This window comes from Anabrus simplex, chromosome 5 (assembly GCF_040414725.1).
Source record: "Anabrus simplex isolate iqAnaSimp1 chromosome 5, ASM4041472v1, whole genome shotgun sequence".
NCBI lineage: Eukaryota > Metazoa > Arthropoda > Insecta > Orthoptera > Tettigoniidae > Anabrus > Anabrus simplex.
Genome location: NC_090269.1, coordinates 353,457,247 through 353,480,563, shown reverse-complemented (window position 1 = coordinate 353,480,563; position 23,317 = coordinate 353,457,247). Strand labels below are relative to the sequence as shown.

The 23,317-nt window shown below is 40.0% G+C and overlaps 1 protein-coding gene across 1 annotated transcript in view; it reads right to left on the bottom strand.

Annotated features, from left to right (window-relative positions):
* LOC136874534 (DC-STAMP domain-containing protein 2-like) overlaps window positions 1–16,504 on the bottom strand; it is a 168,678-nt gene extending 152,174 nt beyond the window's left edge. Inside the window, exon 1 of the mRNA XM_068227832.1 lies at window positions 16,356–16,504. Coding sequence (XP_068083933.1) covers window positions 16,356–16,504 — 149 coding nt within the window. The remainder of the gene's footprint in view (window positions 1–16,355) is intronic.
* Window positions 16,505–23,317: the final 6,813 nt, after the last annotated feature.

Here is a 23,317-nt window from a genome sequence, read left to right as displayed (position 1 = left end):
GTCGGTGCCCGACGGATGGGAAGTGCGACTTCGGAAGTGGTGCGGGAATTTGGCTTCACACGATCAACCGTGTCCAGGGTGTATCATGAATGGTTAAATGCGGGTGTCACCGTCCACAACAGACGAACGACCGGCCGTCCAGCCACCCTCGATGACCGTGACCGGCGACATCTGAGACGGATTGTCAATAGTGACAGACGGGCAAACGTGCAACAAATCACGGCTCAATTCAACACAGGCCGTGCTAGACTCGTCTCCCAGTGGACAATCTGTAGGAACATGGGTTCTATGGGGTATGGGAGCCGTCGCTCGGCGCCGCACTCGGAGGCCACTGTTAACCCAACTTCATCAGGCACAACGACGCGCATTTGTCGCCAGTCACCAGGGATGGACACTGGAACAATGGCGTAACGTGATATGGTCGGACGAATCACGATTCCAACTGCACCATGCCGATGGGAGGCACCGTGTATGGCGCAGACCACATGAAGCGATGGATCCCGCCTGCCTCGAAGGTGTAGTCCAGGGCGCTGGTGTCTCTGTTATGGTCTGGGGTGCATTTTCCTGGTATGGAATGGGCCCCCTAGTTGTTCTGGAAGAGACTTTGAATGGTACGCGGTATGTTGAGCTGCTCGGAGACCATCTCCACCCATTTTTGGCCTTCCAGCGCCCAGACGGTTCTGCGGTGTTTCAAGATGATAACGCGCCGCCACATCGCTCCCACATCGCCCGGGAATGGTTGCAGGAAAATGCAGCGGAGGTCCAACGACTGCCATTGCCACCCAGGAGCCCCGATATGAACCCTGTCGAGCATATCTGGGATGTCCTGGAACGCAGGCTCCGTGCCATAGATCCTGCACCCACGAACAGACCAGCATTGGCGGCCGCTATGCAAACGATTTGGTGTCAGCTGCGTCCAGATGACTACCATGGACTTGTCGACTCACTTCCAGGGCGTCTCACTGCAGTTCGCAGGGCCAGAGGAGGCCCCACACGCTATTAGGTGACTATCTCATGACATTTGCTAAGTCAGTGTATTTTAAGGTTGCGATAAGGAATGAAGGGGTATAACATGCTCAACTCCCCTATAAACAATTATGAAGCAAAATAATACCGAATACTATGCCGCTACCATATCACTATGAGATAAAAGCAGCATCTCTTCAAGCAACCATGTTGATACAGATGTACACAAAAACAAACACACACTATGAGAACATATTCCTGAATTGCTGACTTATTTTTACAAATATTATTAAAACTGCATTTAATTGAAAATCTGAATATCTTCATTTAAAATGGAAAATCTGAAAATTAACATTCAATTAATAAATTACACACTTGTCGAACCTTGTACTCACACTTACTTGTTACCTGCTTACTTACACATACGTTATTTGAAGGGCGCCAGCTGTCACTCAGTACAGCAATAATAGAATGAGATTCTTGACTATCTCTAGGGTGTGGGGTAATAAGCTTACTTTTGACAACATACCATATAAGTTCTGGGAAAAGGAGATTGGCGTTCGGTTTCCCCATTAATTTTGAGGTTAAGATATTTTACTGTCAATGAAATGAAACTCTGAATTCGTTTGATAGAACAATATATATTCTTTAAATAATATATCAAAAAAAATAGTGAGTCTTGTTGCGATAAAACAGATGAGAATATGAAATTATGACATTGCAACTGAAAGAAACTAGGCATGAATTTGAATTCTTCTTGACCGGACATTTAACAATTTATACGAAATATTTCCCTCACTGATTCACTTGACTGTACCTTCAACACTTTGAGTGTAATTACGACGTAATCCATTGCTCTGGTGTTTACTGTAGATGTGTCACGCCTAACGTGGTGATACATCCTTGCGACTGCTTCTTCTCCATATCATCTGACTTCTTTGTAAGTCAATATGGTATGACCTCTTGGCAGGTCCAGGGTTGCCCTCTCTGACTCCTTGGTAAGCCTTGCGTCCGCGTCTTCCACTAAGTGACGGACCAACCATTTGGTCTCACTCTCTCAATGACCAATAATGGCTCACTGAGTCTTCTCCATCTCTCGTTCACACTGGTTGACTGGCCAACCAAGGCCTCTTGATCTAGTAGACTACTTCACTGTACTGCATCCGTATAAGTAATGACTGACGCTACAATGTGCACCCACCTTATATAGACTTTGGTTGACACAGCTACGTAATCTCCAGAAATAACAATGACATACTCCCACCTACGCGACAGATATTACACACAGTGGTGAAATAGCCCCGCGGCGATTGAGTCGATGCGCGCATATCTAAATAAAAACAATGACGTAGCCATGGAGTGGCGATGACTTGGCAGAATCTCCACTGGTGTCGCAATATACCAACGTCACTTCCAATCTCTGATATATACAACAATTCTCACTGTACAGGTATTGAGTGTTATACTACACATACGTATATATGTATACATCTAATTGCAATCTTGCAAGCAACAGGCAATTGCAAAATTGAATAAAACGGATAATTACAATAATAGTACAATATCACAGATAACATAATAATAATACTGACATAATAATAATAATAATAATAATAATAATAATAATAATAATAATAATAATAATAATAATAATAAAATACAGATAAAATCATACAATAATAAAAATACAGATATCATCTTGTAACGGGATTTGAACCGTTACAATTCGCCTCCCTCATAAATAAATCGAAGAACAAAGAATCGATTGATTTATGAACAAAATTATATATATAACACTGACACAGATAAACACTTTAAATGAGTATACAACAATAATTTTCCTTTTCAACATCCATACATTTTATAATACATCACACATGAGAATTCTTCTCGCACATTGCCATCGTAGTTAACTGTTCAGTGTCCCATTCTCATACAATACACAAGAGCATAGCCCTTAATTTAACACACACAAATAATTTTCAATCAATATACAACATTCTTCTCCTTTTTTTTTTTTACATATCAAAATATTTTGTGAAAATTCACTTATATGAGAACTTTTCTCGCATATGGTTATCGCAGATAACTGTCCAATGTCCTGTTCTCAGTTTTGTCACACAGTACATGACAATGTAGCACTTATTCTTCCAATGCACCAATACGACACTTGGTTCACACGCTAATTCATGTATGTTAATTTTATTTTGCCAGTTTCTTACAAAAATTAATCATCTTATTCTTATTTCAACAAATCTCACGTGACGTACTTCTTTACATATATAATACTATAAATACCGACAATGTCCCCTTCCTGAATTTAAGGAATATGCACACTCCCCGATACGGTTCACAATAGTGAAATACCCCTGATAAAAATTAATAACTTCAACATATTTCCCGCCTCTGCAGATGATGAAATGGAACTCTGAGTAGCACTCTGTCACTCAAACTGAATCAATTTTGCCCTTATAAACTTACATATCTCAAAAAATCACATCCTACTTGACAACAACAATTAAAGAAACAATACTCTGGCTACAAGATGGTTCAATTATTCCGTAATCCAGCATAATGTTTATTTGTTCTTAGACGTCACTAGCATTTTTAAGTTGAATGGGGTACTTACCTCCCACAAACGATGAATGGTCATGTACTACAAATTTATGTTCAAATACGTGTTCTTCCTCACTTACCACTAAATACATCTCGATGCTTACCTAACATCGAACCCAATTACTCCTCCTGTAATTCACCCAAATCACCTCACGTCACTGCCTCATACCGACTATCCCTCGGATACTGGTCGTACAGGCACGTAACACACCCAACAAAACATTTCCTCTCACTAGGAACAACTTCACTTACCTCTCATATATTTCAAAGAACACACGTCACCAACACACTTACCTCAGACCATCATAATTAATACGCACTTCTTTGCTAGTTATATCCCAGAACAAACACACACTACCTAAATTAAAGTCTATTCTACTTCCATGATTTGCAACCAAGTCAGCTCCTCAAACAACTGAATACACAAGTTTTGGTACCACAAGGCATGGCTGAAACTTACAATTATCTTTACTTATGATCGGTACCGCTATAATTTTATTTACTCACTTTGACTTACCCAACGGCTGTTATAATATTTAATATTACCTATGCTTACCTTCACAATTTCCATCATCGGAGTTACTATCTCACTACTTACTTACAGTGTATTCTCAGTATTATAAGTACATACATCACTTAACAGAACACTTCTTACGTCTAACTTACTGCTACCATTAATTACATCATTATCTACGACTACGTCATTACTTAAATATCTCACTTAGGTCACAATCACACTATCCTTAAATCTACTTTCACTACATAACTACTTATAATAAATACCAGTTCATCTTCTACCTTCGGCCTGTCCACTTAACTTACCCGATTCCCTGTGAATCTGAAATACTCTGGCTCGATAACGACACCTTGATAACCTTCATATTATGACTATTATAATCCCTCTGATAACTCAAATCCGTACGCCTCCCATCTTCCGATTCTCTCTGATTACTCTTCTGACCTTCTCTCTCATAACTCAAACACATACGCCTCCCATCTTCCGATTCACTCTTGTTACTCCTCTGACCCTCTCTCTCATAACTTAATTCCATACGCCTCCCATCTTCCAATTCTCTCTGATTACTCTTCTGATCCTCTCTCTCACAACTCAAATCCATACGCCTCCCATCTTCCGATTCTCTCTCGTTACTCTTCTGACCACTATCACCATCAACACAACTATTAATCCTCTGCGGATCATGATCACTACCTCTTCTCTGATACACGGCTAACATTTTTTCCCCTCTCTCTACTATACTACTTTTACCAGACATCATGCGCTCTCTCTCTCGCGCGCGCCCTTGCACACATTCCTTCCAAAGCCATTCAATGAAATTTTCTCTAAATTCTCCCAAATTAGACATATTATTCCAGTATACTCGAAACCATCTTTTACTTTCACCGATAAAAACATTCGACAAGATTTTCAGCACGTATTCCCATTCAATAACATTATTCCTCAACTTACTTGCAAACGTTTTCTCAACTACTTTTACAAATTCTACAGAACTGAACTGTTCTCCAGAAAACTTGGTTAAATCACGATCCCTACTGAACAAACCACTCACTATTACCACTTCTCTCCCCGTCTCACCTGTACCTTTCTGCCGTATCCTTCCCTGGCAATTCACAACTTCTTCTTCTTCTTCCGCTGCTCTCTCAGCATTCTCTTCCACGATTCTCATTTCTTCCTTCAATTCTTCCTCTCTTTCTCTTACCTGCTGTGATAACGTTTCCTGTTCGCTCCGTAGTTCAGTGACCTCCACAAGTTTGCTTTCAACTTGCTCATTTCTACTAATCTGTTCCCCCATCTCTTCCCCAACTGCATTGCAAATCTTGTCCAATCTCTTCTCGACTACCTCATGAATTTCTTCCCGATTACTAGAACTTTTATCACTTAATTCTACGATATTCTCTGTACCAGTTCCTTTACCATGCTTAATTTGAATATGAATATTGCTCCGATTCAACTTCATTTCACCTTCAATTTCAACACATTCTTCATTTAACTTATTTTCTAACGTACATGTTGACTTAGATGTTTGATTATTTATCTCTAATATCTTAGAATCTATTTTACTAATGATCGCATTACAATTTTCGTTATTACTGATAATAAACTGATCCATTTTGCTACATAGAGAGTTACACAGTTTATTAAAATTTTCATTACTACTATCAATTAATTCTTTCATCTCTTTCTTATTATTTTCACTCATCTTTTCCATTCGTTTATTACTATTTTCACTGAGCTTCTTATTTTCATTACTGAACTCGGTAAATCTGGCCATCAGCAAATTAAAAAAATCTTGGTTCATTCCCCCCGCGATTTCCTTTTGAGTTTCAGTGTGCTTCTCAATTTCTGCACTTTCCTGAATTAATTCAGAAGCTTCCATCGTATTCACCTGTTCCCTACTCTGAATTTCACCTTGGATGTCCGCAGAAGCAATGACCTCGTCGTCACATGACTTGTTATTGTTTTCCTTGTCCATCTTTGGTTCACTAGTGATAGTACGCGATCTCAAATTAATTTCCCTCTTCAAATCCCTTGACATATCCCCAAAATACAAATATATATCACAAAATTATAGTCCTGAAATTTACCGGTAATAATTTCCGTTCGCTTAAATGCGCATACTCTCCCAAAATGAACCTATGATATGCTGTCATTCAGACCAAATTCTGAATTTCTTCGTGCACCACGTTGCGGGGCCAAAATGAGAACTTCCTAACTTGCTGACTAACTTTACAAACATATAAAACTGCATTTAACTTGGAAAATCTGAATATCTGCATTTATAATGGAAAATCTGAAAATTAACATTCATTAAATAAATTACACACCTTGTACTCACACTTACTTGTTACCTGCTTACTTACACATACGTTATTTGAAGGGCGCCAGCTGTCACTCAGTACAGCAATAATAGAATGAGATTCTTGACTATCTCTAGGGTGTGGGGTAATAAGCTTACTTTTGACAACATACCATATAAGTTCTGGGAAAAGGAGATTGGCGTTCGGATTCCCCATTAATTTTGAGGTTAAGATATTTTACTGTCAATGAAATGAAACTCTGAATTCGTTTGATAGAACAATATATATTCTTTAAATAATATATCAAAAAAAATAGTGAGTCTTGTTGCGATAAAACAGATGAGAATATGAAATTATGACATTGCAACTGAAAGAAACTAGGCATGAATTTGAATTCTTCTTGACCGGACATTTAACAATTTATACGAAATATTTCCCTCACTGATTCACTTGACTGTACCTTCAACACTTTGAGTGTAATTACGACGTAATCCATTGCTCTGGTGTTTACTGTAGATGTGTCACGCCTAACGTGGTGATACATCCTTGCGACTGCTTCTTCTCCATATCATCTGACTTCTTTGTAAGTCAATATGGTATGACCTCTTGGCAGGTCCAGGGTTGCCCTCTCTGACTCCTTGGTAAGCCTTGCGTCCGCGTCTTCCACTAAGTGACGGACCAACCATTTGGTCTCACTCTCTCAATGACCAATAATGGCTCACTGAGTCTTCTCCATCTCTCGTTCACACTGGTTGACTGGCCAACCAAGGCCTCTTGATCTAGTAGACTACTTCACTGTACTGCATCCGTATAAGTAATGACTGACGCTACAATGTGCACCCACCTTATATAGACTTTGGTTGACACAGCTACGTAATCTCCAGAAATAACAATGACATACTCCCACCTACGCGACAGATATTACACACAGTGGTGAAATAGCCCCGCGGCGATTGAGTCGATGCGCGCATATCTAAATAAAAACAATGACGTAGCCATGGAGTGGCGATGACTTGGCAGAATCTCCACTGGTGTCGCAATATACCAACGTCACTTCCAATCTCTGATATATACAACAATTCTCACTGTACAGGTATTGAGTGTTATACTACACATACGTATATATGTATACATCTAATTGCAATCTTGCAAGCAACAGGCAATTGCAAAATTGAATAAAACGGATAATTACAATAATAGTACAATATCACAGATAACATAATAATAATACTGACATAATAATAATAATAATAATAATAATAATAATAATAATAATAATAAAATACAGATAAAATCATACAATAATAAAAATACAGATATCATCTTGTAACGGGATTTGAACCGTTACAACTAACAAATTAATTTCTTATGCCACAGCCTATGCACTTACGGCGGGCAAGCTTTGACACTCGTGACATATGTCACAAATCGTATCCAAGTACGCTGCCCTTCTATACCATCTCAACTGATGTCACAAGACTGAACGAATGCTGTTCCATGCCAATACTCCTAGGAAAATTCACTAACTTCGTCAGAATCAAACTCACGACCACTCTTATAATAAATGAAGGTCGATAAACTGTCCTAGGTTATAACCACGATCGAACATGCAAATAGACTTCTTCTAGTACTATTACGCTGTCGAATAATCCCTTACATTACACACGCCAATTCTCCAGCATGCATAACTTATCTATTGTTTATACAATAAATCAAACCTTCCGGCCTTGACAGCAGCAAACCCATCCGTGAATTCCCAATAAAACAACAGTTTCTTGATCGTTTCACAGGAAAATTTTCTCTGGACGGCGATACTGTCATGAAATGTCGTAATGCTTTTAGTGCCGGGATATCCCAGGACGGGTTCGGCTCATCAGGTGCAGGTCTTTGTATTTGACTCCCGTAGGCGACCTGCGCGTAGTGCTGAAGATGAAATGATGATGAAGATAACACATACACCCAGCCCCCGTGCCGTTGGAATCAACCAATTAAGGTTAAAATCCCCGACCCGGCCGGGAATCGAACCCGGGACTCTATGAACCGAAGGTCAGTACGCTGACCGTTCAGCCAACGAGTCGGACGATACTGTCATTAGAAAAGCCATGAGCCCTTCTTGCGAAATCGTGTTCCTCGTGTACAAAACACTCACCGTGCCGTTAACTGAATTTACAATATTCTACTATATCACATATCATTTACGAATTAAGTGCAGCACGTTGGAATTATAGCTCACTATATTATGTCAAGAATGCTTGTGCAACACACAAAGTTCCACGGAACTGGCAAGAAAGCAATCAAGCTAAGAAAAGACGAAAAGGTTGTGGAAGGACGGGGTGGCCTTCGCCTACAATGGGAGGGAATGGTTCGACGGTTGGTTTGTGAAACTCTCTCTTTACCTTATGGCTTTTCCAGAAAAACATACTTGAAAGAATATGATGTTAAAGTCATCTAAGGGAGATACACTCGTAGAGACCAGAGCCCTATTTCATAAAACTCGACACTTATGACAATTTCGACAATTATGTCAGATCTGACAAATTTGTAATATGTCATTTCAATTTTCTGTTTCATAAATATTACAAGTTCCCTTACTTGACAGGTAAAATATAGTAACTTGTCAAACTTAAAGAACTTGTTTCGTAAACGCGTCAATTTTATGTCAGACCAAGTAAGTTTACTATATTACGCTGTGGATGGCTCTGAAGAGCGACATCGATCATTGGATGCGATGAATAGTCACTGAAATTGAAGGTTACGCTAATCATTTGCCTAAAAACCCGGCATGGTCTCATTTAAACTTCTTCCCTACTCTCACTACCGCTGTTGCTGGAATTCATTATCCACAAGAAAATTAAAATCACAAAACATTCACGAAAATAAACCCCCAAGTTATATACACAATACAGGTTAAGCCTACATATTGTGAAGGATTATCTTTCACTTTTGCAATGACTATTCTACAAATATTTAAGTATATAAGAAAAGTAAAAACATATACGTGTTTCATAACACTACATGTAGCCTATAATTTGATCAATATGACAATTTTTTTACCTGTCAGTCCAAAAGTTTTATGAACAGATATTTGTAAAATTGTCGTACAAATCTACATGACAATTTTGAAAACTTGTAAGCTTTTATGAAACTGGAAGTTGTCAATATGTAAACCTGTCTGACAATTTCCTGTCACCTGTAAAATTGTAACTATTATGAAATAGGGTCCAGGCTGTCCCTTCCTATGTGCAATCAAAGCGAGTCAACGAACTGAACTAGAGAGAAAGAGAAAACGGATACAAATAGCTACGGTTCTTTCTACCCGAAAAGCTAGCAGTCACTTGAGACCTTGAGAGGCTTTCTGATTACGCACAGAAAGAACGGACATGAGCTTGCAAATCGAAGATAGAAGTATGGAGTTTATTTTCACTAGTTTAATTTTTATCATTTAGGGAACGGTGTAGAGTCCTTTCACTCCCTTCACCTGACGAGCCGCACCTGTTCTATACCCCATTTCTAAATAGCTGCTCATGAGCTCATGAGGCCAGGAGGGAGCTTTATTAGCCGTGCTGCCTAACGAACGAAACTGAAAACTGAACTGAAGCGGTAGTACAGGGTGATCGAAAAGTTACTTAACCCTTGGCAAAGTTACGCTTATGTTGTTTGTTTTGTTGCTGATGGTAAGCGGTGGATGTGGTGGTTATTGTTTTAAAAGGAAGTACAACTAGTCAAACATCCCCTAACACTAATCAAAGGGAAAACATAGAAGGGGACCGGCACTTCGAAAACTGAAGGTATCAGCCAAAGTAAGACAAGAACCACGAAGGGCGTGAAAATGAAAAGATAAAAAACTCCCTAGACTTCGCAACCTAATACCGCTAGGGTCGGAAAAGAACAAGATTTGTCCAAAAGAGGTCGGATAGGACAGATGAAAGTGAGGAGCCTGACACAAGTAAGTCAAAGCAATGCTAGAACTCAGCTAAGGTGGTGATTGTGGTGGTGATTATTGTTTTAAGAGGAAGTACAACTAGGCAACCATCCTCTATATAACACTAATCAGAGGAAAAATGGAAGGGATCTGACACTGCGAAAATGAAGGTAACGACCAAAGAAAGACACGGATCACGAAGGGCGTGAAAATGAAAGATTCCCTAGGCCTCGAGTGCTCTAATACCGTCGGGGTGGGAAAAGAACAAGAGTTGACGGAGGGAGGTCGGATAACATAGACGAAAGTGAGGAGCCTACAAGTAAGTGGAATAAATGCCAAGACTCAGCTCAGAGCCCCATGTGAATGCAAATCATACGCATTGGCGGTCGACTGAAAATTCTCATATGCATGAGGAAATCTATCAAGTAACAGAAAAATCACAGACTACATTAGAAAAAGAAGATTAAAATTCTACGGTCACCTGATCAGGAGGGATAACAATAAGCTAACAAAGAAAATACTAAATCTCGCAGTATCTCTAAAAAATCACAACTGGCTTACAGAAATAAACAAAGATCCTCAGTAAATTGGTATATATGAAGAAATAATTGTTTCACCAAAAAATTGGTGCATGGTGTGCCATTTCGCGAAAGAGACTGAAAGTGATTGAGGAGGAAAATGAAAGGACATGGTTTCAAGATTACAATGTAACCTTGCATACTGCTCGTGCTACCATGACTACTTGGAATAGATGTTACCAGGGCGCATAATTTCCAAACCACTGTGGCCACCTCGATCTCCCAATCTCTCTCCCCCGGACTTTTTCTTATGGGGGTATCTCAAGTCAGCAGCGTACATAACCCATCCTCAGAGTTTGGAAGACCTAAGGACCAAAATTCAATGGTGGTTGTAGTGATGGTGGTGATTACTGTTTTAAGAGGAAGTAACTGGGCAACCATCCTCTATTAACACTAATCAGAGAAAACAAATTGAAGGGGTCTGACACTTCGAAAAATAAAGGTATCGGCCAAAGGAAGACAAGGGCCACGAAGGACGTGAAAATGTAAGATTCCCTAGGCCTCGACACCTATTACTGTCGGGGTCGTAAAAGAACAAGAGTTGACCAAGGGAGGTCGGACAGGTTAGATGAAAGTGAGGGGCCTGGCACAAGTAAGTGGAAACAATGCCATGATTCAGCTATGGGCTCCATGGGCCTCAACCCACGCTCTCAAGTTCAGAGTCCATGGGGCACCTTTTAGTAGCCTCTTGCGTCAGCCAGGGGATTCAGTGGGTGTTATTCTATCGCTCCCACCCACAGGAGGACAACATTCAACACACTGTGGATATTTCATGTGAAACCTGCAGGATGTGTTCACGAATATGATCAGAAGGGTGCACAAGTGTGAAACAGCAGATGGTCTTCATTTTTAACATTATTTATAGCAGGCCTACTTCCAGGTGTTGAGTAACTTTTCGATCATCCTGTGCGTTCGAAAAGCTCTCCTCCCAATTCACAATTTCCGACCCCATCTTTATTCCATACCGAGCTGTCAACTGTTCGTCTGAAGGCTTGTTCAAGGCCGGCAAGTGCTGTCTGGTGGTAATGGTTGTGGTGGTGATGATTTTTTGAAAGAGAAAGTACAACTGGGCAACCATCCTCTGTTACCATTTATCGGTTGGGAAAAAAATGAAAAGAGTCCGATATTTGAAATATGAAGCCATCTGCCAAAGAAAGACAGGGACCAAGAAGTGCATGGAAATGTTAATAATAATACCGGGCGAGTTGACCGTGCGGTTAGGGGCGCGCAGCCGTAAGCTTGCATCCTGGAGACAGTGGGTTCGAACCCCACTGTCGGCAGCCCAGAAGATGGTTTTCCGTGGTTTCCCATTTTCACACCACGCAAATGCCGGGGGCTGTACCTTAATTAAGGCCACGTCAACTTTCTTCACACTCCTAGGCCTTTCCTATCCCATCGTCACCGTAAGACCTATCTGTGTCGGTGCGACGTAAAGCAAGTTTTAAAATAATAATAATAATAATAATAATAATAATAATAATAATAATAATAATAATAATAATAATAATAATAATATTCTAATAATAATATTCTAGGACCTAAATGCGAAAATGGCATTTGGATCAATCAATCAATCAATCAATCAATCAATCAATCAATCAATACTGATCTGCATTTAGGGCAGTCGCCCAGGTGGCAGATTCCCTATCTGTTGTTTTCCTAGCCTTTTCCTAAATGATTTCAAAGAAATTGGAAATTTATTGAACGTCTCCCTTGGTAAGTTATTCTAATCCCTAACTCCCCTTCCTATAAATGAATATTTGCCCCAGTTTGTCGTCTTGAATTCCAACTTTATCTTCATATTGTGATCTTTCCTACTTTTATATACGCCACTCAAACTTATTCGTCTAGTAATGTCATTCCACGCCATCTCTTCGCTGACAGCTCGGGACATACCACTTAGTCGAGCAGCTCTTCTTCTTTCTCTCAGTTCTTCCCAACCCAAACTTTGCAACATTTTTGTAACGCTACCCTTTTGTCGGAAATCACCCAGAACAAATCGAGCTGCTTTTCTTTGGATTTTTTCCAGTTCTTGAATCAGGTAATCCTGGTGAGGGTCCCATGCACTGGAACCATACTCCAGTTGGGGTCTTACCGGAGACTTATATGCCCTCTCCTTTACATCCTTACTACAACCCCTAAACACCCTCATAACCATGTGCAGAGATCTGTACCCTTTATTTACAATCCCGTTTCGTTTATGTGATTACCCCAATGAAGATCTTTCCTTATATTAACACTTAGGTACTTACAATGATCCCCAAAAGGAACTTTCACCCCGTCAACGCAATAATTAAAAGTGGAAGGAATTTTCCTATTTGTGAAACTCACAACCTGACTTTTAACCCCGTTTTTCATCATACCATTGCCTACTGTCCATCTCACGACATTATCGAGGTCATTTTGCAGTTGCTCACAATCTGGTAACGTATTTATTACTCTATACAGAATAACATCATCCGCAAAAAGCCTTACCTCCGATTCCATTCCTTTCCTCTTATCATTTATATATATAAGAAAACATAAAGGTCCGATAATACTGCCTTGAGGAATTCCCCTCTTAATTATTACAGGGACAGATAAAGCTTCACCTACTCTAATTCTCTGAGATCTGTTTTCTAGAAATATAGCAACCTGTTCAGTCACTCTTTTGTCTAGTCCAATTGCTCTCATTTTTGCCAGTAGTCTCCCAATATCCACCCTGGATGAAAAGGAAATAACAGGAAATCTATCAAGTAGCAGAAAAAATCACAAGACATCATTAGAAAAAGAAGATTAAAATTCTATGGTCACCTGATCAGGATAGATAACAATAAGCTACAAAGAAAATACTAAATCTCGCAGTATCTCTAAAAAATCGCAACAGCTAGCTTACAGAAATAAACAAAGATCATCAGTAAATTGGTATAAATGCAGAAATCATGCAGACAGAAAAAATTCAGAAATCTCATAAACAAACACAAATTTGCTGTACAACCTAAAAGACAAGCTACAGGATAGACGGAAGAATGCAAAAGGACGCACAGCGAAAGGATGAAGGGGTTTTGGGAAGACAAGAAGAAACTTTATGTATAACGAATCAAAAAAATACATATATATATTGGATTTTACGTCCCATTAACAACTTTATGACGGTTTTCGGAGACGCCGAAGTGCCTGAATTTAGTTCTCAGGAGTACTTTTAGTGCCAGCAAATTTACCGACACCAGGCTGACGTATTTGAGCACCTTCAAATACCACCGGAGTGAGCCAGGATCGAACCCGCCAATTTGGGGTCACAAGACCCGGCGACGCGGAAATGTAAGACACACCTAGGCCTCGTAAACCTAATACCGTGAGGGTTGGTAAAGAGCAAGTGTTGGCCAAGCGAGGTCGGATAAGATAGATAAAAATGAGAAGCTTGGCACAAGTAAGTGGAAGAAATCACAGGACTCAGCTAAGGGTCCGTGATCGCCAGGCCACACTCCCAAGTTAAGAACTCCTGGGGCTCCTTTCAATCGTCTCTTGCGACAGGCAGGGGATACCATGGATGCTATTCTAACCGCCTCCACCCACAGGGGCATAAATAGCATCTGTTTCACCGAGTCTTAATTAATTAGTAGTAAACCTATTCACTCAAAGCGAAAAAAGACGACACTGAACAATGAAACACATTTAGTTGGTTTATTCTAAGGTGTTCCTGTGATGTACCCTGTATTTCCTCAGTCTTTGAAATATGTTTACATAGTTCTGTTTTCACCTGTATTTCTTTCCCTTGCTGTATAAAACAACAACAACAACATTCGAATGTTTGATATTATACCACCAGACGTTACGGCGATGTAGAACCTATTCACTTTTGCTGTTAGAGGTTGCCATGTCTTATCACGAAGATAACCGAGTCCTACCGATTCAGCACTAAAGAGCCGAAAGTTTCGCAAATTTCACATCAGGCGTTTAAGCTTTCAAGGTGACATCTTCATGCATGCGAAGCGTTTACTTTTAAAGAATTGGAAAGAGAACGTCCTATACAGATCAAGCAAACTAGAACGAATCCGCGACCATACTATTCGCAAATAAAAAAAAATAAAAAAAACAGAGCAGTGTCTGTTAAATATATTGACAGCAACTGTTATTGCTATTATTAACTGCTGTCAATATAATTAACCGATTTACGACGGTGGGTTTCGACCCACCATATCCTGAATCCAAGCCAACAGCTGCATGGCTCGAACTGCGTAGCTAATTGTTACTGCTAAAGAGACTTACAACTTTCCATGCAACCAAGTGTATGCTGGAAGTTGATGAGAAGCCATTTAGAAGGATCCAAGGATTCAATGAGTCCATCATCCTGAATCATTCAAAAAGTGGTGAGGGCGTAATAATAGATCACTATATGTAAAGAATTTGGAATAAGAATAAGAAGAAAAGATGATGATGATCTCAAAGGAATAATTTGAAATGATGCTGTTGAAGTACCGGACATTGGAGTTCGTGGGACGAGAACAATGGTGGCACTGGAATTATGCTGCAGGAAGTGGAAAGCATGGTACGGTATATAAATTGGATTGTCATAAAGCAGCAGGAATATATTAAATTAGACCTGAAATAGTGAAATATAATGTGAAGTCAGGGGTGAAATTGCATCATCGAGTAATAGCATTAGAATGGATGTGAATATGGTAGGCCTATCTTCTGTACGGACGAAAACAATAATTACACCTCTCTATAAGCAAGCGAACAGTAAGGATTGTTACAAATATTGACGTATTTCATTGATCCGTAAACCAGGAAAGGTGTTCATAGACATTTTGGAAAAGTGATTGAAATCAAAGGTGGAGAGGCTTGTGATTTCAAACTACAGAGGATTATATTTGTAACAATTAAGGATTAACACAGGACCAAATTTTGAGTGTGCGTCAAATAATTGTAAAATGTTACGAGAGGAATAAACATTTATGTTTACGTTTCGAAGATCTAGTGTCGGCAGATGACCGAGTACTGAGGGAAAATATGTTAGCTGTGCTAAGAGAATATGGGATTAGGAACAAGCAATGAAAAGTACCGGTAAGTTATTTATGTTTACATTCGGACCATAGTGAGAAGTGATTGTATAATGAGTTCTTGCTTCAAAGAAGTTACAGGTGACAGACAAGGCTTTAATCTTTCACCTTTGCTGCTCGTCAACACATTAGGTCATCATGACACGCTTCACGAATGCGTAGAACTGTTGACTACACAGCACCACACCCCTTCTATGAAATCTAAACAATTTCAAAAATACAATAGTGAGCTAGTGTCTGTTACTTCAATACTAATTTTAAGATATACTGTACTGTGAAAACCTCCTGAGAGTTCAGTCCTGCTTAAATTTTTACCCTGCCTCATATTAGTGCATGATGACGGATTAAATTCGGATAATATGTTTAATGGCAAACTAGATACTATGAGACAGGAAGACAGTATAAAGGACTCACCTTTTCTGTAGCTTATACAACTTATGTGCCAGACTAAGCAAAGGTGTCTTCCCTTCTTGCACCTTTAAAGCATTTTCCTTCTCTTCTTTGTATCGCTGGAACTTCGTACCAAATCTACTTATTTTCCAAGCTCGTATGAAGTATGACATTTTAGTAAGTTACAAATTGCAGTTTATCTCAAGGAGATTCTAAAACCTCATGGCGATGTTGAACCTTGAATTGTATTCTGTGTGTAGGAAATTAGGTACGTACTCTCTAATACCTACAGTTAATGCCAGCAGTAGTCTATAACAAGTTCATAATATTCACAACCAATAAATTCCCAATTACTTGGTCGTCAGTGCCATAGAGATTACATTTATAAAGGAAATGAGCCTTATGTATAATATTTACAAGCCAACAACCGTTGCTGTTTGTGGCTTTAGATCAAGACCAAATCAAGACCAAAGCCCCATACATTACAGCATGACAACCTTCCAGCCGATAAAGTAAATTCGTTTTCCTTGGCAACCACAGAGTGGTGTTGTTTGAACTTCGGCAAATAGTTTGAAGTTTATTTCCTGGTATATTTTTAAGAACTTTGTGCTTCCAGTCGCTTCCTAGTAGTTACACAGTCCGGTACGCTTAGTTGTGTGCCTCGTGTTTTCAGTGCTTGGTTGTGAGGATTACTTTTCTTGTTTTAGTGCTAGTGCCGTGTGTTGTGATGGCTGCCTCCAGTGGAGGTGACAGCCTCTTGTTAGGAGATAAGTTAGTTGTCGCGCAGGACGAAGAAGTTCGGATGCAAGACGAATCTTCTGGAAACCCGGCAGCTCAATCAAATTTGACAGACTCACAGTTATCACAAAGTTCTAATTCTAATGGTGACAATGTACCGCCGCCTGTGGAACGTGAACAGTATTCTCATTCACACCGTGGACCTTATATCGTATACGTTGAATCCTTGGAAAACAAAAATTTAGGGAAACTACATCCTATGGCCCTTGGGAGACATTTTTACGAATGTGATACTTCCGTCCATTGTATCTCTCGTAAACGTTGTAATCGTCTACAAATAATTTTTAATAATGCGGAGCAAGCCAACATTTTTCTGTGCCACCCTCTGCTCACATCTCTATATCTTAAAGCATATATCCGGTCTTCTAATATTTTTCGTGTGGGGATTATTCGAGATGTGAGTAAGAACCTTTCTGAGGACGACATTCGACTTTATCTTACTTCAACCGTGCCGCTTAAAGTAGTACAATGTCTCAACCGTCGCATTGTTTCCAATGACGGTGTTGGATATATCCCCATTGGGTCAATTAAAATTACTTTTCGAGCCCAAAAGTTGCCTGCACAAGTGTCTTTATTCCAAGTCTACTTGCATGTTGAGCCTTTCGTTTTTTCCCCTGTTCTATGCAGAAAATGCCTCCGATATGGCCATACACAAGCCCAATGTCGTACGCAGGTAGCACGCTGCGGGAAGTGTTCAATGGGGCATGCCACCGATCAATGTACATCTCAGATTGCAAAATGTGTGTATTGCAAAGGCCCACATCCAACTGGAGCAATAACTTGTCCGGAACAAAAATATCAACAAGAGGTAAAGAAGGTCATGAGCACGGAACATATTTCAAGATGCTAAGAACAAGACTTCCCTCCCTCATTATAACCCGTCTCAACACCCCCAGGATTTTCCCCCTTGGTACCAGAACAAGTCTCTTCTTCCCCTGTTCAAGAGTTTTCTAGAAAACGTAAATTTACACAAGTAATACGGAAATCTGTACCCCCGCCTTTGACGCCGGGTTATGATAGAACTGGTTATCTTGCCTTGGTACGCCCTGACCCTGCTTCTACAGGCCGGGTTCCATTATCTTCTCCTCCGCCTGCTACATCATCATCTTCTCTTCCCACAGCATCACCTCCTTCTACTTCGGGTCCTAGTTATCCACCCCGAACCCACGACTCGCAACTGTTAATTCAAAGAAACCAAGTGCATCAAAAAATCTAACAAATCTTATTCTTGCTTCTCCAGAATGTGGGAGGAGAGTCTCCCATTTCACCGAGATCAACTACGAGATCGCATCGCTCATATCCTTACCCTATTTGATACGCGTTTTGCAGTGGAACGCTAGAAGTCTTTTTCACAAAAAACATGAACTTCAACTATCAATTCAGGAAACATGTGCTAACATCATTATAATACAAGAAACGTGGTTTTATGCAGACACCCTTTTTCAACTTCCTGAGTTTCATGTCGAACGCCTTAATACTAATGGAAGTGAAGGCCTTGCCATTTTTATTCATAAGACTATTCCATATGTCCCCTTTCCTCTGACGCATTGCATTCCAAATACTCTTCCTTTAGGAGTTATTGTGGGTAATTTTTGTTTCATCAATGTGGATTGTACTCCTGATGTTTATATCTCTTTCTCTCACTTGTCCAACTTCCTTAACCAATTTGATTCCATTGACATTTTTCTCTTTGGTGATTTCAATTGCCACCATACTGCCTGGAGTAGTTCTAAAGATACATATAAAGGGAAAAATTTTCTTACGGCATCTCAATCCCATCAGTTTAACCTTTTAAATGATGAGTCCCCAACTCGGCTCTCCCCTCCTGGGACACCCCCTAGTGCTGTTGATCTTTCGCTCTGCCATGACCACATGACTCCTAATACCGTGTGGCGCACACTCCGTGACACTCATCTGAGTGATCATTTCCCTATTCTTATTTCTTATGGTGTTCGTAAACCACCCTTCTCTTCATCCCCACCTTCCCAGCTCAGTAATATTCGGTTTTTCCGGAATTTTGACAAACAATCGTATTGTAATTTCCTTCACACCCATCTCCTTCAATACACGCCCACCACCTTAGACTATCCCACCCTTCTTTGCATTCTCTCCACATATATTGAGACTTTTCATCCATGCAAATTCATCTCCTCCCTCTATCGCCGTCCTTATCAGAAAATACATTGGTGGGACGACGAATGTCACAAGTTAATACTGCGGCGAACAGCTTTATTTAAATTGTATCGTAAGAATATGACGCTAGCTAATTATTTAACATAGAAACGCCATAATGCATATATCAAACGCATATTTAATGCAAAAAGACGCGAGTCTTGGAAAGCCTTCATCTCCTCTCTTAATCACCGCGTATCTGCAACATACCTTTGGAACGCCATTCGCGCGCTCACGTATTACTTCTGTGCACCCTGCGCATTCGATTATTCTGCCTAATGTCCTTCTTTCTTTTCTATATACTTTAACATCTGACTTCACAATTCCGCCTCCCTTTTCTTCCTCCCGTCCCATATCTCCCCCAATTTTCTGTTTTACTTCAACCCATTCAACTGTCCTAATTACAGTCCGTTTTACAAGCAGTTTGTAGTTCGTCTCCTGGTCCTGATACTATAGCTATGCTCCGACTTTTACCCCATTCCGGTCATCTTGTTTTACTTTCTCTTTTTAATAATATCCTTCTCACCTTACAGGTGCCGACACAATGGAACAACTTTCATTTAGTCCCAATTCTTAAACCTGGGAAAGATCCCTCTTCTCCTTTAAGTTATCGTGGCATTGTTTTAAGTTCCTGTATTAGGAAACTTTTTCAAAAATTTCTACTACAGCGTCTTCCCTGGGTTATGGAGAAACATCAAATCCTTCCTAAATATCAGTATGCCTTTTTTCAAAGGACGTAGCACACAAGATCCGCTCAATATTCTGTTAACTGATCTCTTACTAGCCAGCTAGCTAGACATCATAAACATAACACTATTGCGGTTTTTCTTGATATTCAAGGAGCTTTACACCTATTATGGTCTTGCCTTGATTCCCTTGGTCTTCCCTCTGCTTTTATTTCTCTGTTAGAACGCCTATATATTTCTCGTACTCTCATTCTCAAATCCCCCTACCCCCCGTTTCCAGAAAGACACGTTTCGCATGGAGTCCCACAGCGTGATATACTAAGCGGTATCCTCTTTGCGCTTTATATGCGAGATTTGGAACGTATAATTACAAAAAACGCCCGAGTTTTAGCTTACGCCGACGACTATGTTTTATACGTATCACATGGTAGTGTTGATGTGTGTAGGAGAAAAATGGAGTGTATCCTTCATGAGGTTGCTCTCTGGTTACATGCACATAGCTTCTCACTCTCGCCTTCCAAATGTGCTGCAATGCTTTTTACCCATACTCGCGCACATAACCGTTTTCCTCTTCTTCTTGATCGTCTTACCATCCCGTTTGTCAATCAGGATCTCTACCTTGGAGTCATATTAGATCACAAATTATCGTGGACTCCTTATGTGGTTTCACTTCAACGTAAAATTGATCGTTTTATTACTATATTACGTACGATCACCCGTCGAAGTTGGGGCGCTAACCCTGTTACAGCTATTCTTTACAGAGCAACTATTCGATCCTTACTAGATTATTGCGCTCTTTTTATCAACATCGCTTCTGCTACTACCCTTGAACGTTTAAATACAATACAATACCGCGCACTACATGTCTGTTTAGGAGCACTTAAAACTACACCAACCAACGCCTTGTTAATAGAAGCCGGTGAACAGCCTTTAAAGATTCGCCGACAGACCATAGCCGCTAAATGTGTCCTCAAACATTTTACTGTCACCCGGTCTCAGCTTATCCCCAATCTACGACTTTTACATTCTTATTATTCTTCACAACCTCCCCGTGAAAATCGTGTCCCTGCTTTATATACCGCCTTTCGTTCTCTTATCTCGAGAGTTGAACTCCTCCGTTTACCCACATTGCCCTTATACTCTATCACTAATGATAGTCCTTTTGTCCTCAAGTAATTATATCTTCTTCTGAATCATTTTCTTGTCTAACACATTCTACTCCTCTTTCCCCTCTTGCAACTAAACGTATTCGACTTTCCCTCTACTTAAGGGAAGTAAGTATTTATACTGACGGGTCAGAATCAGTACACGGCGTTGAAGCAGCCTTTTATATCCCTCATCCGTATACTCTCTCTGAGTTTTCCCTCCCTCCTGTCCTTTCTGTTTTTACCGCCGAATTGTTTGCTATTCGACAAGCCCTCATTACCATCAGGTCACATGCGTATGATAAGGTTACGTTTTTCAGGGATGCACAAAATGTTCTGCACGCCTTATGCTCACCTCTTTCTTCCCCTAATTGGTACTTATATAGCGTCAAGTATCTTTTATTTATCCTTTCTCGTTCTGGCGTATACGTAACTCTGGTTTGGGTTCCCAGTCACTCATGTATCATGGGCAATGAGACTGCTGATCAGGCAACAAAACGAGAATCACAACAATCTCCCCCTCTTTCTCTAGCGATCTCTCCTTCTGATCTCATGCATGATGTGGGGGCTATATCGTATCAACAATGGCAGTCCGATGGGAATGAATCGTCACGAGAAAAGGGACATTTTGTCATCTATTACATCCTGTTATTCCTCCTAAACCGTGGTTTTATTATTGCACGTACTCTCGACGCCACATTACGTCTATTATTCGTCTACGTTTTAATCTTACTCCCCAATATAAAAATCATTTTCATCTTTCTCCCCAAACTTCCTGTATTTGTGGCTTGCCTGATACAGACAGTAATCACCTCCTGTTACAATGTCCTGCTTTCAGTGGTGAAGCTAATGGGGAATCTAAGAGTCTCAGATTCCCCAGACTAAATACGAATAATAAATTATTGATATAAGGCATGAAAATTATGTCTAATAAACTTATTAACTTATTAGACTTCACGGGTCTCCGCTCTGCCGCGCTATTCACAGAGCACTGAGCCTAGCCTTTGAGTCTGGCTTCAGCCAGACTCTTAGCCAGACTCTTACTTTCCTGCTAGCGGGCGGGACTTGTGCTGGTTGCTATGGCAACGTATGACGTCATGCAGCGGTAAGTGCTCGCTTTGAAATCTAGCTGGGAGTCTAGTCTCCAAGTCTCGAGTTACGAGTTAGTGTTTACGTTGTGATCTGTTGATCTGTGAAGTTTACAACTTATTATTAGCGGTCTGTGTTTTGTGAAAAGAGTTACCAGTATCTTTTAAATCCGTGTATAATGAATGAAAGTAATGATCTTATTACATACTTGCTTCGAACTACATTTTCTTCTTTGTCTTTCGAAAAAAAAAATGTTCTCTGAAAGACAAGCGGCCACAGCCATTATTGAAAATTCTGCCAAAGGATGGAAACCAAATAAGAACTTTCCAGTCCCAATAGTAAAATTTTTATGTATGGCTTTCAGCAAGTGTGAGAGATTGTAAGTTTTATTGTTACATTTGCATATTTTGGAGGTGATAGTGAATGGAATGAGGGTGGTATCAGTAACCTAAAGATTTTCATAGAAGAGCACGTAAACACCAGATTTCAAAGACATATTCAGAAGAGTGAGCGTTTTTTTCTTCTCGGCAGGAATAGAATAGAGCATGCCTTATCAGAAGCGGCTCGGCTTGCAGCCCTAAAGCATAATGAGTTAGTAAATCATAATAGACGGGTTCTTGGCATGTTAGTTCATGTGGTGTGTTTTCTCGGAAAACAAGAACTTCTATTCCATGGGCATGGCGAGAGTAGTGACTCCGTAAATAAAGGTAACTACCTCGAGACCCCGGAATTGCTTGCACAAGAAGAACCATTCATGAGAGAGCATCTGGGAGCAATTTCAGGAACTTCGAGTGACATTCAGAATGAACTTATTGGCTGTGTAACTCAAGTGATAAATGAAGAGATTCAGAAAGAACTTTCTATTTGTGAATTTGTATCAGTTCAGGCGGATGAAACATTAGATTTATCTTATCAGAATCAGATGAACATTATATTTTGGTATTGTATTGGCTATAGCGTTCATGAGAGGTTTGTGGAGTTCTACGACGTCTCAAAAGATAAAAGTGCCACTGGACTGTCAGCCGTAATATTGGATGTCTTAAGAAAATAGGGCTAGAAAAGAAAATAATATGTCAAACTTATGACGGGGCTTCCG